This window comes from Molossus molossus, unplaced genomic scaffold (genome assembly GCF_014108415.1).
Source record: "Molossus molossus isolate mMolMol1 unplaced genomic scaffold, mMolMol1.p scaffold_m16_p_11, whole genome shotgun sequence".
Lineage (NCBI taxonomy): Eukaryota > Metazoa > Chordata > Mammalia > Chiroptera > Molossidae > Molossus > Molossus molossus.
The window spans coordinates 40,177,331-40,202,294 of NW_023425346.1; the positions used below are offsets into that span (position 1 = coordinate 40,177,331).

At 39.8% G+C, this 24,964-nt stretch overlaps 1 protein-coding gene across 2 annotated transcripts in view; it reads right to left on the reverse strand.

The window, feature by feature from the left end:
- Window positions 1-24,964, reverse strand: part of CCDC148 (coiled-coil domain containing 148) — a 181,514-nt gene that overhangs the window by 34,416 nt on the left and 122,134 nt on the right. For both annotated transcript variants that reach the window (XM_036254893.1, XM_036254894.1), the window contains one exon: window positions 17,622-17,740. In XM_036254893.1, the coding sequence (XP_036110786.1) occupies window positions 17,622-17,740 (119 nt within the window). The remainder of the gene's footprint in view (window positions 1-17,621; window positions 17,741-24,964) is intronic.

Consider the following 24,964-nt stretch of genomic DNA (forward strand, 5'->3'; position numbering starts at 1 on the left):
ACTCCTACTATTGGAAGTTTGGGTCTAAATTCCCTTCATTTGAATCTGGGTGGGTGTATAACTACTTTGACCAGTAGATCAAATAGAAGTAACACTACGTGATTTTCAAGGTCATTAGCTTCTGCTTTGTTTGAAGGAGCCCCTGGGTAACCTGCAGAAGTCCAGCTGCTCTGAGCCTGCCTCATGCTTTGATGAAGCGAGGTCGAGCTTCACGCAGAGACCACGCAGAGCTCTGTTGACGGTTCCCAGCTACGCCTAGCTTTCTAGTCACCCCGGTCCAAATGAAGGAAGCTGTCAGACCATTTCAACCACTCATTCTCAGCCATTTGAGTCTTCCTGGCTGATATTCCAGACATTATGCAGCAGAGGCAAACCATACTATCTGTGCCCTGTCCAAATTCCTAACCCAGTGAATCCACCAGCACAATAGTAACATTGTTGCTGTCTTAGGCCAATAAGTATGGGTATTAGTAATGCAGCAACAGTTCATCACAACAGGCACCATGAAAACGTGTACTAAGAAGACCTAACTTTGTCTAGGGGCCAGAGAAGACCTCTCTGAGGAAATTACATTTGAGCAGAGACATGAAGGAGAAGTCAGCCACAGGAGTGGTCTGGGTAGAAAAACCAGCTGGTCTGAAGAGCCAGTGGAGGCAAGAGAAATCCTGGGGCCCTTCAGGCACTGAGAGAGAGTCTGGAGAGGAATGGAGTAGATAGGAGTCAGGTGAGAGATAAAGGATGAAGCAGAGTGACCACGGCTCATCTCATAAGCAAGATTAAGGCATCTGAACATTATCAGAAGCATGAACATAAACAACTGCGGGGTTTTCAGTATCAGAGTGACGTGATTGGATGTGTTTGCCTTGCAGGCAAAGCTGGAGTAGGGAGAAGTTGTAGGAGAGAGATAACAGTGGGATGATCAGGAGCAACGGCGATCAGTATTTAAAAGGTAAACTCAAGGGATTTACTAAGTGCTTGCCTGTGGGAATGGAGAGGGAAAAAGGAAGGCGTCACCTGGGTTCTGCGTGGGCAGTGAGGTGAGTGGTGGTGTCATTTACTGGGAAGGAAACACTAATCAAGGAGCAGACCGCAGAGGGTGATAAAGAGCTCCGTCTGGGACATGGGGAATTTGCAGTGCCAGGACACAGCTGGCTAAACATCACAGATAAAGGAGAATATGAAGAAAAACTAGTATCAGTGTGCATTTTAATCCAGGTACTTGATAGGTGCCATTTCCCTTCATGCTGGTAACCACCAGGTGGGAGTATTCAGAAAGGTATAGTCATAGAGACAGGATGTGGTAGGGTAGGAATTTTAACATAGACCTTCCATGTTCAAAGTGAAAGACAATTGGTACTCTTTTCCACTTAAAAAAAAAATCACAATGCAGCCCTGGCCGGTTTAGTTCCGTGGTGAGAGCATCGGCCCGTGGACTGAAGGGGCTCAGGTTGGATTCCTGGTCAAGGACATGTACCTGGGTTGCAGGTTGATCCCAGGCCCTGGTTGGGTAATGCAGGAGGCAACCAATCGTTGTGTCTCTCTCACATTGATGTTTCTCTCTCTTTCTCTCTCTCCCCCTTCCCTTCCTTCCACTCTGTCTAAAAATTAATGGAAAAATATCCTCGGGTGAGGATTAACAATAGCAACAACAAAATCACAATGCAGAATGATACTCCTTGGATTTTGAAGGCAGCAAATTCAGCATTTTGGAATGTCTCTCTGGTCACTTTAATGGGTGACCTGAAAAGCTAACAGTTTTTGAAGAGGGGCCAGACCAAGAGAAAGCTGTCCAGCTGGTCCAAGCCACAGTGGGACAGCAATGCCACTTGGCCCCACGATGCAGTGGATTCACTGGTACACCGTGTATTCTGGAGGACCAGAAGTTTCTGTAGAGCCTGCCAGAAAACATTACAGGTTCTTTTATGGCAGAGACCCTCAGAGTTCAGCAGCACACTCAGGCCTTCTTTGCAAGTTATGAGTTTAGTTTTAACAACTAGCTTTGGCTTGCTATTGGACCCTGGTGATTATTATGGTAGCTATCATTTGTCAAGCAGATACAATGTGATAAGCATTATAGTAAGTGCGTCCATGTTCTAACTTATCCCTCACAACAACTAGATGAGGGTTGGTATCAACGGGACTTTTGCCTTTAAGACACCAGGTGACAGTAAGACACTGGCTACTCAAAAAGAGCTGAGTGCTACCTGGCCATAGAGCTGGGAGCTCAGACTAATAAATGAAAGTGGTCTGGGCTTGAGCATCACCTGAAGACACAGGCAACTCGCGTGAACAGGTGGCTCATGCTCCTCCCACACTGACATTCCTCCCTGAACCCACACCTGTGGCCCCTGGGGCATTCTCAGTGACTAGCTGAGTGAGGAATCAAAAAAAAGGCCAGTTTTACAGCTGGGTCTACACATATACTGGCCCCAGGCAAAGCAGACTGCCATGGTGGACTGCTCTGCCACGTCCCTAAAAGGTAATGAAGGGACACTTTCCATGTGGGTATAATTGCAAGAGGAATGTCTCAATGTCCACTTTACCTGAGGCAAAGGATTAGTAACTGTTACATGTTAGCTACTCAATAAATATTTTTTGAGTAAATGAATAAATGATGCATTAATAATATTTTGTCAGCACTTAATGGCTTGGCCAACTGGTTAGGGACATTGAAGGAATAAGACTGGAGGGTTCGTGCCAGAAAGACTCAGAGGGACTATGTGGATGGACCTGTTGGAATTGGTCCAGAGTGCAGGAATATTGTATGGAGCTGATTTTAAAGACTGGGGTGGAAGAGATTATCTCTTATGCATGTATGACTCTTCTTCCAAGGCAGCCTGGTACTTGCTACTTGCTCATTGGGCTCATGATAAAATGCTCCCAGAAGTAGGAGCAGAAGCTATGCATTGCTTAACTATCACTCTGAGCTCATGATAGGGTGTGATACACCAGGGAAATTAGCCAGTGTTAGCTGGTTACAACATTATATCTCACCGGTTCTATCATGGGAAAGGCAAAAAAAAAAAAAAAGAATTTGGATTTTCTTTTCCTATTCACTCTGTTTGCATCATCTGTTCACTCACAGTGTCCCACAGGACATTGCTCTTTCTTAGGAAGAAGAAGGACAACAAAGGCCCACGCTCAGGGACTCACTATATCACCTGTATGCTGCCGTCCTTATAAAATGGAGGGATGGTCTATTGAAGACTTAGATGCATTATAAGCTGGGGCATAATATTTGCAAAGTTATATGCTATTTTATAGGCAATGGTTTTTCTCTGCAGCAGTGACCAATATATGATGCTATTTCTCAACATGGACAGAATATGTTCATAGGTGGACCAATAAGTACCAGTGAGAATTGTGCTTTTCATAACCAACCCTAAAGGCCCATTTGTAAAATTTGTTTTCCATCCCTGAGACTCTAGGCCCTGCCAGTTTTAACTTCTAATACTTTCTCAAGAAGGACAATGGTTACACTGAATTAGGAGCTGACTCAAGTACTTGCCTTTGGGGGTTTATCAAACTACTAAGCAAATAGGTAGACAAGAAGATTACAGTGCTGGCATCAAAAGGAAACCAGACTGCTATTATTTAATAGAGGCAGGGAGACATACATGGAATCCAAGAAACTCCCAAGATACTAGCTGGTATTACATGCCCAGTGGAAGTCACCCTGTGTAAGCCTGTCCCTCAGAAACTAAGGTAGAAGTTAACCCACTGAATAAGAACCTCACCCAGCCAAGATGCTGGCTGAAAGCAAAGGGCATATGTGACACATAGTAGAGAAAGGAAATTATAAATTTGTATTGTGACCTTAACCATTTACCAAAGGAAGATGTCCATCCTTGATGTGCCACATTCACACACACACGCACACACACACATGCACACACACACACATACACACTAATTTTATGCCGAATTCTTTTACCTTTTTTTTCCTTACTATTTTACATGAGGTGTGTTTATTGGTGGTCAACTTTAAACATAGTTCATAGGTCATGAGATATTGAGATGGATCATAACAGGACTAGAGGATAATAGGGCAAAAGAAAAATCAAGTAGAGATCTTGAATTTAGAGCTAGATGCTGCTATAACAAATGAGAGTTTGAGTTGATTTCCTTTAGAAATGTGGTGAGATGTTTTGAGTTGTGCAAGGTAAAATTATACAGAGTTAGGTGAAAGTTAAGTTTTTGGTAGTTTCAGTATAGAAAGGCATTTGTTAATTTGGCCAAGTCAAGTTGTGAACTGTAGGAAACACTTTTTCTTTTTCCTAGCTCCAGCTTCCTTCCTGTTTGAAAGAACTCCCACTGTCACTCGATGTCACATACTTGTTTTCCTAGCCTCCTTTGCAGCTAACGCATGAGCCTCTGAGCTGAGTTCAGCCCAGCAGATCCTTCACTGGGAAGCCAGTGATCCAAAGAAGCGGGGCCCGTGGAGAAGCTGCTGAGGCCGTGGGCAGGGGCGGCGTGGCAGGAGTATGAACAAAGGCAGCATTGCCAACAGTGATGTCCAGAGTCCCAAGACTGCAGGGGAAGAGGTCAGCGGTCGGACTCACTGGGATAGTTCTGAGGAGGGAATTGGGGTACAGTTTTGACTCTTTCTTATCTTCCCAGGCATTTTCAAAGCTGTGTTCTGCAGATGATTCTGTGAGCTACCCAAATATCTTTCAATAGAATATTATCCCTATAAAATTCAACTAAAAATTATTTCTGTTGTGTGCACACCAGAACCCTAGTTACTACAAGGGGGCTAGACTGGATGCTTTCCAAGATTCCTTCCAGCTTTAAAATCATATGATTCTATGAATCTCTTATTAAAACATATAAAGTAAGACTGCAAAATATATAAAGCAAGATCATAAACATGCTTCCTTCACTAATGAAATAATGTTTATGTAATATTACCTGGCTGCTCTGTGTGTGTGCTCTGCAGTAGTTCTGAGCAAAGGATAAACATCGAGTGCTTGAAGCGATGTAGTGTCCAGTACGGTGGTGGCACTTCATGAAAGAAATGCCATTATGTTTCTCCCAATCCATGGCTTTACACTTCCTTCATGTTGCTGTGGCTGCTAAGTTTCTGCCTACCTAGCCCTGCAGCTTTACACACTCTTCCTAGAGTTTATCTAAAAGGTCAATATTTCATTGCCTGAAAGTGGTTAGTAAAACTTCCTCATTAAGAGGTTAGAGGTAAATACATCAACACATATACAGCAGTTGCCTCCAGTTCATCCCCACGTGCTGGGTGTGGTCTTTGGGAGCACAGCATCCCTTCGCAGCTGAAGAGGAACAGCAGATCATTCACCTTTACATATCAGTATACATGTGGACTTGGAGAAAGAGAATGCAGTTTCAAACACACCAATGCCCTGAAACAGTGGTTCTCAACCTTCCTAATGCCACACCCTTTAATACAGTTCCTCACGTTGTATGTGGGTGTATCTGCATGTGGGCGGACCCGCCTGGAGATGGATAGAGGAGCGGTGTCTCCGTTCCTAAGACCATCAGATATATGTGTTTTCCAATGGTCTTAGGCAACTCCTGTGAAAGGGTCGTTCGACCCCCAAAGGGGTCGCGACCCACAGGTTGAGAACCGCTGCCCTAAAAGAAACTTTCGATATATCTGTAGCACTAATTATGGGCCAAGATCAAAGTCTGTGTTTCGGGGGGGGGGGGGGGTATGAAATAATTGGTTCTTGAAAAGACCAGAGCATCTAGCTGTTCCATTTATAATTATAGCATCTGTGGTCACTTTACTGACATATACATCTGAAAGAAAAATAATGGTGGGTACTAAAAGGATTCAGCCATGCTCATTTTGGGTAAAAATGTTGTATAAAGGGTTTCTGAATATTGTCTGCCCTCTACCAAACACATACGTGAGGACATTCCACTATATATCCTAAATAAGTAACGGCAACAGACAGATCAACTTGGCATAGAGTAGAAATCCAGTAGCTTTTTTAACAAGCAAAGATTTCTAAAGTCAAACATCAAAGTTGTAAACAGTAAAGTAAAGCAGTCCAAATTACCAGACAACAGGCCCTCTAATTGCCAGGGGTTTGGAAAAGACCCCAGATCTGAAGCTGGCCGTGCATACCTCAGGAGATAAACTGTCACCCAAGACCCCTAGAATGACCCTCAGCTGAGTCATGTCTGCCCAGCTGCTGCTCCGTCTGCCCCCTGGCACACGCTTGCTGGTTTGTGTTCACGTTACAATAACTATATATTGCTGTACATACATTTCTTAGCTTCCCTCTGCCGACCATGCTTGTTAGCTACAATCCATTGAAGGACCACTACAGTTATGTCCAAATAACATGTATTCATGCCTCCACATATGAAAACACACACACACAGACACACACACATGCAGTAAGTAGTTATGTTGTGCTGATGAGCGGGTTCTAAGTGTTAATATTATTATTTGACAAAATCACCTCTACGGGTTGGAAGGTGGCAAGCTGGCTATCAGTGGGGTCTTTTAAATTAATGTTAATTTGTGAAACATTCCTAACTTCATTTAAAAGACAAAACAGACAGCCGCACTAAGAATTATACCTGTCGAATGCCTCACAGTGACCCCTGGTGGCCCTCCTTTGGCACCCCCGCGTGGAACGGAGATGCGGTTGATGAGGTTTAATGAACAAGAATGTTCCCACTCATTTGGGGAAACTCATGCTGAGAGGCAAAAACATAACAAATGTTCCTAAAGTCTCCATTGACGTCACTTTGCTAAACATATTCTCTAAAAGTCCAAAGGTTAGACTATGAACCCACTTTAAATGTCCTTAATTTCTTCCAATAAAACATGCTGAGTTTTGCATATTGTTAAGCAAAGACATGGAAAATAGAGAGAAACATCTGGTTCTACTACTTAGAAAATGCAATAACCGTCAGTTCCGTGCTGTTGGCAAGCACCCCAAAACACACTAGATCACCAAAGCCAATTCGGTGTTAGGAAGGCAGCTGGTTCCTGTTCCTTCCTTCCCCAGTGGGCTTCACCATCTTAAACTTCAAATGTGAATTGTCTTACAACATAAGAAAACTCTCTTGTTTTGGAAAAAATAACTAAAAATGAGTGTTTGTTACTACAGAAAACAATGCTTTCTCCATCAAATGAGCACTGTGCATGCACACACACACACACACACACACACACCCCTCTGCTTGGAGAGAAACATCCAATGTTTGTCCTTGCAGACGATTTCTAGAATTCTACCATGAATGTAAAATTTCACCTACATGATTTACCTGAACTATTTCAGTGAGGGTATAGCATTGAGAAAAGAGAAAATAGGTGCACTTCTACAAAAAGTGACATCTTCTCAAGAATTTACTGGGTGGTTAGGGGCCCATACTTCAGAAAATATGCAAAGAACTTCACTGAAGATTTTCAAAAACTTTTACCAAAACTCCCTTTCCAAAGATTCTGATAGACTTGGTTGGGGGCCTGATCTGGGCATCAGGACTTTAGATAGCTCCCCAGGTGATTCTATTGAATGGAACCACTGCTCTAGTGTTACATTAATGTTGACCAATAAAGTTCTTAGCAACCCATACCTTCCTTTAGTGGGATATGCCCAACTTCACTCAGTTTTCTAGTTATAAAACGATATCCAGAGGAACTTCATGGCCAAGTAAACCTACTTTTAGAAATCTTTAAAATTATCAGAGTATATAGTTTAAAATTTTTTAAATACATTAAAATTTTTACAAAGGAGGTAAATGGAAGCGGTGGACTATTAAATTACAAGGAATAGCAATGAATAGAACTGAAACACCACAATCATATCCACTCCTGTAAAAGCAATCATTGTACAGAGAAAGGAGTGTGTGTACATGTTAGCTGCAAGAGAGCTGAACTTCAGAAAAGTTGCAGGTTGAACATTTTAACAAGTGTTTATAAAATGTTGTAACAACAAGAGGAGAGAGGCCTTGGTGTATAGAAGGGTATTCTAATTTCTGCTTGTTTACTCTGCAACTTTCAGTGGTAATGGGAAGCAATGATGCTAAGAAAAATTTTTAAAAATGAGATATGACCATTACGTGTTCTTGTTTTCTACTTCTCCCTGTGTGGATCTAACATAAAAAATACTCGGTAAAGAAAACATATATACAGTGTGGGGCAAAAGTAGGTTTATGGTTGGTTGCATAGAAAATAATACAACAATTAATAAATAATAAAAGAATAAACTCTGCCCAGCCAGTGTGGCTCAGTGGTTGAGCATCGATCCATGCGCCAAGAGGTCACCAGTTCAATTCCCAGTCAGGGCACAAGCCCAGGTTGTGGGCCAAATCCCCAGTGGGGGGGATGTAGGAGGCAGCCAATCAATGTTCTCTCATCAATGTTTCTATGTCTCTTTCTCTCTCCCTTCTTCTCTCTCTAAAATCAATAAAGAAAAAAATTCAAATTAATAAATAAAAATATAAACTCTGCATTTTGCATACTCAAAACTGTAAACCTATTTTTTCCTCACCCTGTATATATTTTTTAAATTACTCCCAAACGAAAGAAACATGTATCACAGAACCACCCCAGGTTATAGGGCTACCCTCTGCAGTGACTAGGGCTGTGCCATTGGCGCCAACAGGCCCCAGTGGAAGACTGGGCGTAACTGGTGTACTCAGAGCCCTGCTGGAAAGAAAGAAAGAAAGAAAGAAAGAAAGAAAGAAAGAAAGAAAGAAAGAAAGAAAGAAAGAAAGAAAGAAGGAAGGAAGGAAGGAAGGAAGGAAGGAAGGAAGGAAGGAAGGAAGGAAGGAAGGAAGGGCTGTACACACAAGAACAGCGTTCAGCTTCCGGCTGTGGGTAGGAAAAGAGGCTTTGAAAAGAGCCAGTAGGACGTCAAATGACAAGGCGGGGTGGCTAGGAAAGAACCTGGAATGTAGAATTAGAGAAATCAGATAAATCAAGGTGTAAACATTATGGTAAAAAATAAAAATAAAAGATATGTTCTCATGTCTATTTTGAAGATAAGTTCTGTTACCTGGAAAGGGTATCATCTGTTTAAAACCCTTATATTTGGATGAATATATTCACTTTGATATAATGTACATTTCTTTCCATTTTGCCCACGAGTTTCAAGCCACACCGAAAATAAAAAAGTATCTTTTACTTATTATTTTTAAAACTACTATGTGTTTTTCTTACTATCATAAATGTATGGTCATTGTGCAAATTTTGGAAAATACAGAAATATAAAGAAGAAAATCAAAACTACCCTTCATTTCATTACCTGGAGACAAAAACTGTTATCATAGGAGTATATTTCTTTCTAGACTTTTTCTTTATATAGATATCCCAGGAAGAATATTTTGAAAACATTGACTTCATCTATTTTATTTCCCCGGCAAGTCATGCTTCCCTTTGGCCACCCCTGGGGTGGAAGAGAAACAGGTGCGTTCTCAGACACCAGCCCTCACTTCCTATGCCTCAGTGAATCAAACTGTGATGGTTGAGGGCTAAGCAGAAATCCTGAGATAGCTATGGGAGGATCCAAGAACAGGGGGCTAGTTCCCACTTTCCTGGTGTAAAATGCCTCCTGGGAAAGCCCTGCATTCCATACGGTATCCTGTCCAGCGTGAAACAGGAGCAGAGGGAGGTGTTAAGAAATTATATGAGAAAACATTTGTTTCTCACAACTTGCACAAGGTCTTATTGGACACACACACTGGGGAAACCAGGGCTGGTGAGACCTGGAGAAGGGGACCTCAGGACCAGAGGCAACGGCAGGCGCAGCAGCAGCATATGCTGGCCCACACACCAAGACAAAGTGGGTCCAGTTATGCCACCAGTTCATTACATGAGGATCAAAGCCATTCCCAATACAAGAGATCCCAAGGACATCCTGGAAGGGCAGGGAAGACCCTGAAAGATGCAAGATGCGAAGAAGAGCAGGGTTCAGAATTGATATAAAAGGTGATCTCAATTCTGTAATGGAGTCAGAATCTAGGTGGACCGGCCACTCGACCCCCCACTGCCAGGAGGCTATTAAGCTTTCCTGTGAGCCTCCACTGACCAGCGCGGTGCCCAGTAACCATGTCAGGTGATTCTGCACGAGAAGTGTGACTACTCCAAAAGGAAACATGCTGAAAGTGTGAAACGTACAGCAGATTTCAAAGACTTCATATGAAAAAAGCATGCAAAATATTGCAATAGTTTTATACTGATAGCATACTGAAATGATAACGTTTGTAAATATATTGGGTTAAAAATGCATTATTAAAGTCAATTTTGACATTCACTTTTTACATCTTTAAATGTAGCTACTAGAACATTTAAAATTACATATGTGATTCACCTAATATTTCTATTGGATAGTACTGCCTTGTGCCCTGGGGAGGTACAGGGATGAGGTGAAATTGTGGGAATGAGGAGAGAGTGTGTACTTTACCTCCCAATAAAATAGAGATAATCCAATGAAAGAGCTTGAGATACTTTAATTAAAAAGTTCCATCTTTCTTCATTACTCTGAAGAAACGGGGCTCATAAAGAAGCTGAGATCAGTTACAATTCTTCACACATTTGGGACCAGTTTGAGTGAGTAGTTGACCTTGGTACAAATGGAAGTCTTTTATAGAACTGATAACGTACTTTATATAACTTTGGAACTTGTTTTTTGTCATCTTGCATACATTAATATTCATCTCTCCCAACAGAAAAAAAATCTATATTGCCTTGTAAAACAGATTTTTAAAGCCAAGTTGAAGTGGAATAGTATTTTGTAATAAAAAGGAAAAATGAATGATACATGCCACAACATGGGCGAGCCTCAGAAACTGAATGCTCAGGGAAGGAACGCAGATGCATCCCATTTACATAAAATGTCCAGAAAAGGCAAATCAAGTGAGACAGAAATAGATCGTGGTCACTGGGACTGGGAGTGATACTGGAAATTAATGCAAATGGCGGTAAGGAATCTTTTTGGGGTGATGCAAATGATCTAAAACTGGACTATGGAGATGGTTGTACAACTATATAAATTTACTAAAAATTATTTATTGTACACTTAAAATGAAAACGTATGATATGAGTTATTCTTCAATAAAACGATTTTTACCATTAAAGGTAGCCGTGTTGGTAAGTTCCCACAAGCAAGTTGAATTTTTGCATGTTTTTATGCAATAGCATGGGAAGTAGAGTTGTAGAAAATGAAAACTATCAGCAACCTGGCCTCTGGCAAGCACCCCAACATCTACCAATTTATTGTTAGGACATAAAAAGTGAAATGTAAAAAGTTAGTAATTGCATAATAAAAACATATTTCAAACCTTATATAACATGGCCAAAATATAGAGAAAAAATACAAACAAACCTATAGTCCAACACATTTATTAGAAAATGAAAGAGACTAAAAACAAACTAACTAAAGCTTTCAACCCTAAAGGACCAAAATAGCTCAGTAATGTTCAAGATTATGCTTTTGTTCTCTGTCTTCCCTCCACCTCCATCCCTAAGGAAGAGAGCCACCGCATTTTCCCCTATCTAAATACTCCATGAACCTCTGCGTCCCCACTGTCACCACGCACGTCAGACACTGTTTCTGACAATAGCTACTAAAGAACGTTTTTAATCTGCTTCTTGGGTCACCGGTTTCTACTATTCCAAAATGATATCCAAGCCTTGGCCAGAGAAAAATTAAAAAGCTATGAAATGTTCTGAAGGACCTCAGAGAGGACTTGGACTGAAGAGCTGTTCTGGAAGCATGATCCTGGATTAGAGATTAAATTTGGTTCATGCATCAGCTTTCCTTAACAAAATGTCAGGGCAAAAGAAAATCAACAGGATTTTTAAATGAAATTTCACATAATAATTAAGATATTTTCTAAAAGAACAATGAGTGAACACTTGTTCTATCAGATAGCAAACAGAATAATTAAAACAGCATGGTGTCCATGTGAAAATATAAATGTTGATCGGTTTTTATTTCATCTAATCCATAGTCCATATGGATCAAAAAGCATAATTAGAAGTAGAATATATGATGAAGGTGGCATTTCAAATCAGTGAGTAAGAATGAATCATCAAATAACTGGTACTGAGACAACTGGCTATCAATTTTGACCCAAAAATGAAAGTCAGATACTTAGTTTCTGTCATTCATGAAAATAAATTCTAGATGGCTAAGTTTTATAAAAAACATGGATAATATGTAGTATTTTAAAAGAATTGGGTAGGTCTATTTGCAAGGATACCATGTATAATTTTGAAGTTTGTACTTTGCAAAAGTGATGCCCAGCCAGGAGTATAAACGGGGAATGGTGTCCAGCTCTGCCTGCACTTACTTGTTAAGCTGTGTCTCATGGTTCAGAAGGGAATCTTTTCTTTTTTCTAATTTGTCTACTTCTAATAGGGGTGCTATGCACTTTGCCACTAGAAGGAAGTACCTTTTCTAATTTTCAAAAATCTTATATGCCAGCAGCAACCAATAAATAATGGTTAATAGTAAATATATAATTTGTACATACAACCAGAGCTAGTATAGTGGTACGTTATTATAAAATATATTGGTTTGCTGTTAGTATTCATTTTTTTTTTTAATTGATTTTTTAGAGAGAAAGGAACATCGATATGAAAGAGAAACATGATCGGGTTCCTCCTGCACGCCCTCCACTGGGGATCGAGCCTGCAACCCAGGCATGTGCCCTGACCAGGAATCAAACTGGGACCTCTCCGTCCATTGGATGATGCTCAACCCACTGAGCCACACTGGCCAGGCTGTTGTTATTATTGTTAAGTTCATTTTTATGCAAGCACGTATAGGTGGGGTGTGTGTGTGTGTGTGTGTGTGTGTATTAAACAACTGATAACAGAAATGATTTCTGGAGATAGTGATCAAGGGTTACTTTTGACTTAACTTTAATGCTTTATTTAAAAGAATGTTCCCGCCCTGGCCGGTTTGGCTCAGCGGTTAGAGCGTCGACCTGCGGTCCTGAGAGACCCGGGTTCAGTTCCCACCAAGGGCACGTACCTCGGTTGCAGTTTGTCCCCGGCCATGGTCGGTCGTGCGGGTGGCAGCCACTCGATGTGTCCCTTTCATGTCGATGTTTCTTTCTCTCTCTCTCAGTTCCTCTCTCTCCCTCCCACTCTACCTGAACAAAAAAATGGGAAATGTCCTCGGGTGAGGATAAAAAAATATAAATAAAAATAAAATAAAATAATGTTCCCATATTGCACGTTGTATTTAAAATATTTAAAATGCTTATATATTTTTGAGAAAAAAATTACGTTAGAAGGTGTCTCACATTTTAAAAGTCAATTGATAGTAAATAGTTATATTTAATAGATATTTACTATGTTCCAGGTAGTAGTATATTAATTCAATATGTCATCTATTCCTTGCAACAATTCTATGAAGTAGATACTATTTATGTCTTCATTGTACAGATGAAGAAACTGAAGTTCAGAGAAGTTAAATGACAGCCAAGTTTATACAACTGTGAAGGGTAGAGCCAGGTTTCAATGTCGAGAACCTGACTCTAGACTAGGGCCTTCCCTTTTAACCTCTACAGCATGCCGAGAAATGAAAATAAGACATTAGGAAATTATAGGGTAGTAGAAACTTTCACAACAATTTCAATAAAAAGATGAGGGCAAAAGACGTTTTACAATAGACTGAGCAGAAAAATATAATTAATAAATAAAATGAATTGCTATTTTTTAAAAATTATGTCAAACCACATAAAATTGTTACTACTTAACCATTTTCGACCCACAAAATATAATTTACATATGGTTCAAACTAATATATGTGCTAATTTATGAATATTACTTTTAAGAAACTTTATCTTAGAATTAAAAAAGAAAAAAAGTAAATAAGAAGAGAAATTTCCAAACCCTCAAGGCTATGTGTTTTTTTAACAGGCCTGGAAACTGTTATAAGACTTCTTATTCTGACATGAGAAAAATCTGCCTACAACTATAATATCAAATATGAGATTTGTGAATTATATTTCAGCAGTAGAGAGAAACATTTAAACCAATCAACCACTCTCTTAGTCACAATGATTATGAAAAAATACAACTTCTGGTTCAGAAGCAAAAGCCAGCAGCAATTTTTACATGTTGAATTTTATTTCCCTAAATCATAGAATGAGGACTATGCTTTTATCTACAACATCACCCAAAATGTTCAGAGAATTATTTTCTGATATGTTATTCTGATATTTCAATGGCCTTTCTCACTGATTTTTCATTGGCATGCAAACATTGGATTCATAATCATCTTAATCTACAACATTTCACATGAGTTGAACATACAGATCATAATCCTTGAATTGATAGCTCACTTAGCCATCAGAAGTCATCGGTTCAAATTTACAAAGGACAAAACAGAGCCTTGTGGAGGTTAAACGAATGCCTTTCGCTAGGTCATACACTATTCAAGAAAGATTTATCCCTGGCCGGTTTGGCTCAGAGGTTAGAGCGTTAGCCTGCAGTCCAGAGAGAATGGGGTTCAGTTCCCGCTAAGGGGATGTACCTCGGTTGCAGTTTGTCCCCGGCCCTGGTTGGGTTGTGTGGGTGGCAGCCACTCGATGTGTCCCTTTCACGTCAATGTCTCTCTCTCTCTCTCTCCCTCCCACTCTATCTGAACAAAATATCGAAAAATGTGCTCGAGTGAGGATTAAAAAAAGAAAGAAATTTTCCAGGTTTCATATGATCTCACTGATTTCTGGAATATAATGAACATAACAGTTTGAGGACAATCCCCTAAGGAGTGGGGAGGTGAGAGAGGGATGAACAACAGAACTTATATGCATGAACAGTGGACATGGACAACAATCGGGGGAAGGGGCAGGGAGGGAAGGGGGAGGGGGGAATCAGTGGGGGAAAAAAGGAGAATCATTTGTAACAAAAATTAATCAATAAAAAAAATAAAATAAATAAAAAAAAGAAAGAAAGATTTAACACTAAAACCCTCATCTTCTACTTGTCCCTTACTAGTCCTTAGGAACCTTTTTACTATGTTATAATGTGTCTATTCTTATCCTGTTATATAATGCAGATTAAGCTGATTTTCCTTTTCTTCTTTTCAAATGGAGTGCTGAGTCAGCGAATCTTGATAATTATTGGGTCAGGAAGTAAAAGACTAAAATGGCTCTGTAATCAAAGACACGACACTCCTGGCTACGAGGAGAGATTCTATGGGAAGCATGTCCCTTAGCTGCTGGGACCTCACACCTGTTCTGTTTTCTCCACTCCCTTTTATTCCTGTGGCTCCCTTTTGTTTCCTGGGCATAGTTTCAGACTACCCCGCCAGCCTTTTGACTGTCATCTTTGCCCTGTCCTTCAATATTTCACTGATGTTGAGTTTTTGTCTCGGACCCATGGTCTGTCTTCTGATTTCCACTTATATCTTGGTTTGTGCTTGTTTAATTGATTTCTCATGGGCTGTTTTACCTCCTAGCCTTGAGCTCAGACTTTGCTATATTCTCCCATTTCTTTTCTTTTTTTTATCCTCACCTGAGGACATTCTTCCAGATAGAGCAGGAGGGAGAGAGAGAGGAAGAGAGAGAGAAATAGAGAAACATTGATGTGAAAGGAACACATTAAGTGGCTGCCACCCACACAACCCAACCAGGGCCGGGACAAACTGCAACCGAGGTACATGCCCTTAGCGGGAACCGAACCTGGGTCTCTCTGGACCTCAGGCCAATGCTCTAACCGCTGAGCTAAGCTGGCCAGGACTCTCCCTTTCCTTTATAGTAGATAAAACTCAACTCTAAACTCCTGAGATACCTGGAAGACAATGTGAATTTGATCCAGAAAATCCTTAGGAATTTTCCTGGCATCCATGTGGAACTCCAGATTCACTCTGCAATCTTGTGACTGGAGTTTGCAAAGACTGTCCCACAGGTCACAAAGGGAGCTTCCTAGACACAAGTGAGCCACGTATATTAAATGGTTATGGTCTCCAAGTTATTTATAAGTCTAAGGAGCAATTTTTAAAACTGCCTTTTTTTTTTAAGAGCAGTTTTAGGTTCACAGAAAAATTGAACAGGAAATACAGAATTCCAGGCATTTTTACAAAATTGACTACCTATAAAGAAAATTTGTGATTTATGTTATGAAATGAAAGATCTATCTTTAATTTATCTTAGTAAAAGTCCCCTCGGGAACTAGCAAAACTGGATAACTACACCAGTTACCAATGTATTATTTCTGAACTCCAAATCCTCGGTCCATTGTCTGCTTCATGAAAACAGAGCTGAACCCCATAATTATTTCTCCCTTGCAGCTGACACAATATTCTATCAGCAAAGGGTGCTGGAGGGATGCTGAAGAAGGAAGCAGCTTTCCTTTCTGGTTCCAGGGTTTACCCCTCTTGCTCCCACCCTGTGGCTGCCCGCAGCACGTGTGAGAGACACCCAGTGGTGCTGTGCCCATGGCGTTCCAATGGCACCTCGCAGTCAGCTTCCCATCAGATGTCAGAGGCTCTCCCACGGTCAGATTCCCACAAAGTCTTGCAAGCACACCAATGGTTGACTTCCAGCTTTGGACTCTGCACCCAAGTAGGGCATTTCCTGCTTCCCTGCTGACTGTGCACAGGTCTTGTTGAGGCCATCCACGAATTTCTCCGCTGTGCCGCGGGCCGCAGCCTTACCTTCTATAATAAGGTCTGAATCCCAACCGCAGAGAGGGATGGAAAACAAACCTCCAACTCTGTTTCTTCTGTGGGAACCCTCCTTTATCCCTGGGGTGTTCTTTAAAGTTCTCTTTATCCCTTTATCTAACAGATTTTCTGTTAGAAGAAATAATGCTTTACTTTAAGCTTTTCCTGTTCAAATTAACTAAGTTGTCTGTCTCTGTCACTGACTCTGATTGACACAGTAACACTGGAAAAATAGTTTTAATTTCTCAGTGTACTAATTCATAAAATGAGGAGACTGGGTTAGTTGATCTCACATGTCCTTTCTAGTTCTAACAAACACATTCTAGGAAATTCAGTTTTTTTCTCTCTATCAGTATAGGAAAATTAAGCATGAATACCATACAGCACAGTATACTTGTATATTGTCTTCCCCAGCCTCAGCCATAGTATGCGGGTCCCTTCTCGTCTGAATAATGCCTTCCTCTTTCTGGTCAAAATATTCAGTCACAGCAGCAGCCGGTATCATTTCGTGCACACAGTGGGCAATCAAATACTCTGAAATCTTCTGGGAGGATTTTATCTATGAAGCTATCTAAGGAAAAAATTAAAAACTAGAGATTCATGTATGAATATGAGAGTTTAAAGTACATCATAAGGTCTTGCCGGTGTGGCTCAGTGGTTGAACGTTGTCCCATGCACAAGAGGTCGCTGGTTTGATTCCCAGTCAGGGCACATGCCCGGGTTGTGGGCTCGATCCCTAGTGGGGACGTGCAGGGGCAGCTGGTTGATGTTTCTCTCTCATGGATGTTTCTATCTCTCTCTCCTCTCTCTCTAAAAATCAATAAAATTTTTAAAAATCTTAAAAATATACATTATAAGTATCAGATTATCCATTCGTGACTATAAATACTGTAAGTACTTATTAAGTATAAAAAGCACCGCCACTGATAATCACTTATTCTAATACACGATAGAAGATTCCAGTCACCACACCCATCACCACACAATTAAAAATTTTTTTTTTACCTTTCTCTGTCTTTTACCGACTGTTCAGCCATTGTTTTCTTCAATTCTTCTAGACGCCGAAGATCTCTCATTTCCATTTCTTGCCAATTCTGTTCTTTTTTAGCCCAGTATTTTCTTATCTATTGTATAAATGTTACATAAAATTTAAATTAACAACAGAGATATAAGAGCAAGGAGGAAAGTTCTAACAACATTACCCATTGGTTCATATAGCAAAGATTGAATTTAAATGGCATTTCACCCTTTTCATTTTTTAGACCTGCTCACAATACATTGGCAACAGAAAAAGTAAATTAAAACATGAAGGGTCACGTCCTGAGAAACCATACGGTTAAACAATATCTGAAGTGGAAATGTAACTTGCGCTGAGACCTAAGGTTTTAATCTACGGTTAAAATAATTGAATTTCAGGGAACCACAAGAAAGGCATGTTATTGTCTCTAAACTATATGATCTACCTGTGACTCAAGAATATTTTTATCCTCTTCTGGTAATTCAGTCTTTAACAAATATAGCATTAAACCTATTTTTACTTTAAAAGCATGAGTTTATTTATGCTAATGGACAGCAGGATGTTGAAAGCTTGATGCTTCTGGGGAAGTGGCAGGAGGTAGATGGGAGGAAGGAAGAAAAAAAATCAGCAGTGTTGTGATATATAGTAGTTACGACTTACGTGGTAAAATAAAGGACAAATCTATCAAGCTCAAAACGGTGGAAAGCATTGTTCTTGCTAGGCCTACTTTACTTTGCTCCTCTGGAGGCAGAACGAGAAAACCAGAATTACGCACGGCCGAAACCATCCCCAGGGTTCTCCCACTGAGGGGGCGAGTGAAGCTGATGTGTGTTTGACAGCAGCTCATTCACCACCCTGGCCTGCCATGTGGTGTCTGGGGCTAGAGCCTGGATCTTGCCGGTAAAAAAACAAAAACAAAAAACCAGTACTTCACAGGTAAATGATAGTAGTGACTCCACAGAGGGTCTGTTGTACATGATGGCTAAGCCCACCCCCAATGTGGCATTTTCTCATTTTAGAAGTGACTAGGAAAACTTCAGTGGTTTTCAAATGTTCCCTAGCACCTGGTTTCCGACCCCGGGGAGGGCCACAGAGGACCCAGAGCACCATGGCCACAGGCGCCATGACCCCAGCAGAGCCTGCAGCCCAGCAGCCACAGAAGCCACATAAAGAACATAGTAGATACCTAAAACACATTTGATTGATGGATGAATTATATAACCGTAGAAACCGGTACCATAGTCATGGTTTCAACTGAATCTTCATTAACAATCAGCATTCCTTTTATGAATTCCTGGTCAATGCCTCTGAATTTCTCATGGTGGTATTTCAAAACCTGTTCACTATGTTAAGCTCTATATCAGCCTTTACTTCACTTTTATCAGAGAAAAGGAAGACTCTAAAAGAAACCTTCCTTGATGTCCTGCCCCTCAAGGAAGAGGTGTCCTTCTTTCTGTCCAAGACTTACCCCTCACCTGGGCTCCAGATCCTATTCCCAATCCCATCTCCCTTATAATCTTACCGTATCCTCTACCTCTCCCCGCCCCTCGTACCCTCAGCCGTTTGGTCTTAGCTGCTTCTCTTTCCTCATATGGAAATATACATAAATCTCACCCATTAACAAAAATCTAAAAGACCTTTCTTTAGATCCCCAAGACTGTAACAACACACCTTCATTGTTCTGTTTTCAGTCAAGTAGTTTATGATACTTACTGTTCTCCGATTTGACATCTCCTATTTTACTCCTCACCCATGGTATCTGTCTTTCACTCCAAATTCACTACTCTCACCAGTGACTTCCAAAGGATAAACCAAATGATCCTTTTCAATGCTTATTTTACATAATGTATTCATGTATTTGTTTCTATCAACTCTTATCTGTAGTCTTAAGACATTACTGACTTTGGCATTCATTTGTTCAACAAATATTTATTGAGCACATGCTTTAAGCCAGATAACTGTGCTATGTACTTGAGATATGGTGTTTAAAGGTTAATAAGGCCTCTATCTCATTGAGCTGGGACTTTCTAGAAAGAGAGATAAATGAATAAACAGAATATTACATATTAAGTTCTAAGAAGGAAGTAAGTATGGTGATGATTTGGAAAATGTGGGTAGAACTATTAGAAGGCATATTTTTTAATGACAATTGGATCAAAACTTGAATGATGAGTGAGAGAACCATGAGAAGAGAGGGAGGAAGATTTTCCCCTGCAGGAAGTGGGAGTTTTAGGTGCAGTTGCACTAAGTGGGAAGGACCTTGCACACATGTCAGAACTGGGCAGAAGCCCATGCAGCTGGAGCAGGTGGTGTGAGTTAAGACCAAAGGTGAGATCGGCATGCTAGAGAGAAACTAGATATTAGGCAAACATTTAGTTCTAGAAACAAGGAGAAGCTATTGAAGTGTTTAAAGCAAGGAGTGGCATGATCTGGCAGACATTTGTAAAAGACAGCTCTGGCTATTGAGTGACGAATGGACAGTAGAGGATGATGGTACAAATTCTGAGATGGAAGAGAGGAAGAATTAACAGTTGGCTTGGAAAGAAAGACAATCGGGAGCTCAGTCTTGAACATTAAACAGTTGACATAACTGTAAGACCTTTAAGTGGAGACTCCATATAAACACCTGGAGGAACAGATGGGTGGGTCAAGGAGGATTCAGAGCTGGAGGTCTAAATAAAATAGATACCCACTTAACATGGTGTCTGATGCTACAGGACCGAGTAAGGTCTATAGGGTGAGAATGTAAATAGAAGAGAGAATGTGGTCATGTACTTGCAGGCTTATCTGCCTTTTGCATATTTTTCTCAGCTAGAATAACATTTTTCCTTCCTCCACTTGCCAATTTTACTCTACTTATAAGACCAAAACAAAGGCCATCTCCTCCTTGCATCTTCATCTGAACCCTCCAGTAAAAATGGTGGCTCCACCCTTGACAAACCAATGACCTTTTTAAAAAATTAATTAAATAATTATTTTTTATTATGTAAATTTTATGTATACAATTCTACAATAATCATCTGTATATTGTACTGCAGTGTGCTTGCTCCTCACAGCAGAGTCTATCAGTTTAGTGTCTTTTAGGTGTTAACATTTTCAATTTTGCCATTCAGTAGTTTTGCCTGTTCTGACATGAACTCGATGAAGAGCTACAGAAATTAAAGAGTGATGCATGTCTGTGTAGCCAAGGCCTGACACTGGCCACTTTCTCGTCTCCAGGTTCCACCCTGTTGGCACTTGTCTTCATTCAAGTATAAACTTCTGGCACCCTTTCTCTCTCTCTCTCTCTTTTTTTTTTTTTTTTTACTGATTTAATTTTGTTACAGATGTTTCTCCTTTTCCCCCCCCATTGATACCCTCCTCCCAATCCCATCTCACCCCATTCCTATCATTGCTGTCTATGTCCATGGTAACGCATACATGCATATAAGTTTGGTGGACAAACCAATGAGCTTTGATTAAGGTTTATTATTTTCCATTCTTTGTCTTATCTTTTTTTTTTGTCAATTAAGAATTGGTCATTATTTCAATAAACTTTGAGAATGATAGTCTTCTCTCTTCATTGAGAAACTTCTCATAAGCTAGAATAAAGTCAATTTCTACCTTATTTTCTATATTATGCTATTGAGAAAAATAACAAATTAATGCTCAGGTTCTTTTGGTTACTGGAGTTTCAACTAGGGTGTTCACCTAGTTACTATGTTACTTTTATTCTTTTTTTAAATTAATTTATTTATTTTTGTTACAGATGTTTCTCCTTTGCCCCACTGATTTCCCCCACTCCCCCTCCCTCCCCACCCTCTCCCCAGCTTTTTTGTCCTTATCCATTGTTCATGCATACATGCAGATACGTTCTGTGATTTATCTCTCCCCCCTACCCCCTCTTCTGGGGATAGTTAGTCTGTACCCCACTTCCACATCTCTGGGACTACCCCATTCCTCAGAGTGTTATGTTCATTATATTCCACAAATAAGTGAGATCATATGATACTTGTCTTTCTCTGTTTGGCTTGTTTCACTTAGGATGACACTTTCCAGATCCCTCCATGCCGTCTCAAAGGATAAGAGATCTTTCTTTCTTACAGCTGAATAGTACTCCATTGTGTATATGTACCACCGCTTTTTTATCCATTTGTCTACTGATGGACATTTGGGCTGTTTCCAGATCTTAGCTAGTATAAATAGTGCTTCTACGAACATGGGGGTACATATATTCTTTCTGATTGGTGTTTCAGGCTTCTTAGAGTATATTCCTAGAAGTGGGATCACTGGGTCAAATGGAAGTTCAATTTTTAATTTTTTGAGATAACACCATATTGTTTCCCATAGTGGCTGCACCAGTCTGCATTCCCACCAGCAGTGTACTAGAGTCCCCTTTTCTCCACACCCTCACCAACAATTGTTATTTGATGATTTGTTGATGGCGGCCATTCTGACAGGTGTGAGGTGATACCTCATTGTTGTTTTAATTTGCAACTCTCTGATTATTAGTGATGTTGAGCATTTCTTCATATGTCTCTTAGCCATTTGTACGTCCTGTTTGGAGAGGTGTCTATTTAGTTCCTCTGCCCATTTTTTAATTGGGTTCTTTGTCTTCCTTTTGTTGAGTTGTATGACCACTCTATATATATTGGAAATTAACCCCTTATCTGATATATCATTGGCAATTATGCTCTCCCATACAGTGGGTAGCTTTTCCATTTTCATGATTGTATCTTTTGCTGTATAGAAGCTTTTGAGTTTGATGTAGTCCTATGTGTTCATTTTCTCCTTTGTTTCTGTTGCCTTAGGGAATGTGTCAGTGAAAATTCTGCTACGTATGATGTCTGAAATTTTGTTGCCTACAGTTTCTTCTAGGATTTTTATGGATTCATGAGTCACATTTAAGTCTTTTATCCATTTTGAGTTTATTCTTGTGTAGGGTGTAAGTTGATGGTCTAGTTTCATTTTTTTGCATGTAGCTGTCCAATTTTCCCAACACCATTTATTAAAGAGGCTGTCTTTACTCCACTGTATGCTCTTGCCATCTTGTCAAGTATTAGTTGGGCATATTGTCTTGGGTCCATTTTCGGGTTCTCTGTTCTGTTCCACTGATCTATATGCCTGTTCTTGTGCCAGTACCAAGCAGTTTTGATTACAGTGGCTTTGTAGTATAACCTGAAATCTGATCATGTGATCCCTCCTACTTTGTTCTTCAAGATTGTTGTGGCTATTCGAGGTCTTTTTTGGTTCCATATAAACTTTTGAAGTATTTGCTCTAGTTCTGTGAAATATATCATTGGTATTTTGATGGGAATTGCACTGAATCTATAGATTGCTTTGGGTAGTATGGACATTTTAATGATGTTAATTCTTCCAACCCATGAACAAGGTATGTGCTTCCACATTTTTATATCTTCCTCTATTTCTTTTTTCAATGACCTATAGTTTTCTGTGAAGAGGTCCTTTATTTCTTCGGTTAAGTTTATTCCTAGGTATCTTAATTTTATTGCTGCAATAGTAAATAGAATTGTTTTCTTAGTTTCTCTTTCTGTGAGTTCATCATTGGTGTATAAGAATGCCATCCATTTCTTGAGGTTAATTTTGTATCCTGCTACTTTACCAAATTCATTTATTAAGTCTAGTAAGTTTTTGATGGAGTCTTTGGGGTTTTCTACGTATAGTATCATGTCATCTGCGAATAATGACAGTTTCACTTCCTCCTTTCCAATTTGGATCCCTTTTATTTTTTCTTCCTGCCTGATAGCTGTGGCTAAGAATTCCAGTACTATGTTAAGTAAGAGTGGCAAGAGTTGGCATCCCTGTCTTGTTTCTGTTCTTAAGGGAAATGCTTTTAGTTTTTGCCCATTGAGTATGATGTTGGCTGTAGTTCTTTCATATATGGCCTTTACTATGTCTAGATATGATCCCTCTATTCCCACACTGCTGAGCGTTTTTATCAGAAATGGATGCTGGATTTTGTCGAATGCTTTTTCGACATCTATTGATATGATCATGTGGTTTTAATCTTTCATTTTGTTTATGTGGTATATCACATTTATTGATTTGCGAATATTGTACCAGCCTTGCATCCCTGGGATGAATCCCACTTGGTCATGGTGAATAATTTTGTTGATATGTTGCTGGATCCTAGTATTTTGTTCAAGATTTTGGCGTCTATGTTCATCAGGGATATTGGCCTTTAGTTTTCTTTCTTTGTAATATCTTTTTCTGATTTTGGAATTAGAATTATGCTGGCCTCATAAAATGAGTTTGGAAGTCTTCCTTCTGCTTCAATTTTTGAAATAGTTTGAGGAGAATGGGTGTTAGTTCTTTTTTGAATGTTTGGTAAAACTCCCCTGTGAAGCTATCCGGGCCAGGACTTTTGTTTGCTGGGAGAGTCTTGATTACATCTTCAATTTCTTTAGTTGTTATTGATCTGTTCAAGTTTTCTATCTCTTCACAGTCCAGTATTGGGAGACTATGTGTTTCTAGAAATTTGTCCATTTTGCTTAGCTTGTCAAATTTGTTGGCATATAATTGTTCATAGTAGTTGTTAACAATCTTTTGTATTTCTGTTGTGTCAGTTGTTATTTCTCCTCTTTCATTTCTGATATTCTGTATTTGGGTTCTCCCTCTTTGTTTCTTGGTGAGTCTAGCTAAGGGTCCATCAATCTTGTTTATCTTTTCGAAAAACCAGCTCTTTGTTTCATTAGTCCTTTGAATTTTTTTTTTTTTTTTTTTTTTTTTGACTCTGTGTCGCTTATTTCTGCTCTGATCTTTACTATTTCCTTCCTTCTACTTGCTCTGGGGCTTTCTTTTTGTTTGCTCTCTAGTTCTTTAAGTTGTGAGGTTAGGTAGTCTATTAGATATTTTTCTTGCTTCTTGAGGTAGGCCTGTAGTGCTATGAACTTCCCTCTCAGAACTGCTTTCGCTGTATCCCATAGGTTTTGTGTTATTGTGTGTTTATTTTCATTGGATTCCAGGAAGTTTTCGATTTCTTCCTTGATCTCCTCGGTAACCTATTCATTGTTTAATTACATGCTATTTAGCCTCCCTGTGTTCAAATGTCTTTGCATGTTCTTGTTGCAATTGATTTCTAGTTTCATGCCATTGTGATCTGAGAAGATGCTTGATATGATTTCAATCTTCTTGAACTTGTAGAGACTTAGTTTGTGTCCTAACATGTGGTCTATCTTTGAGAATGTCCCATGTGCACTTGAGAAGAATGTGTATTCTGTAGTTTTGAGGTGTAATTCTCTGTAGATATCTCTTAAATCCATTTGGTCTAGTGCTTCATTTAGAGTCTCTGTTTCCTTGGTAATTTTTTGTCTAGAGGATCTATCCAGTG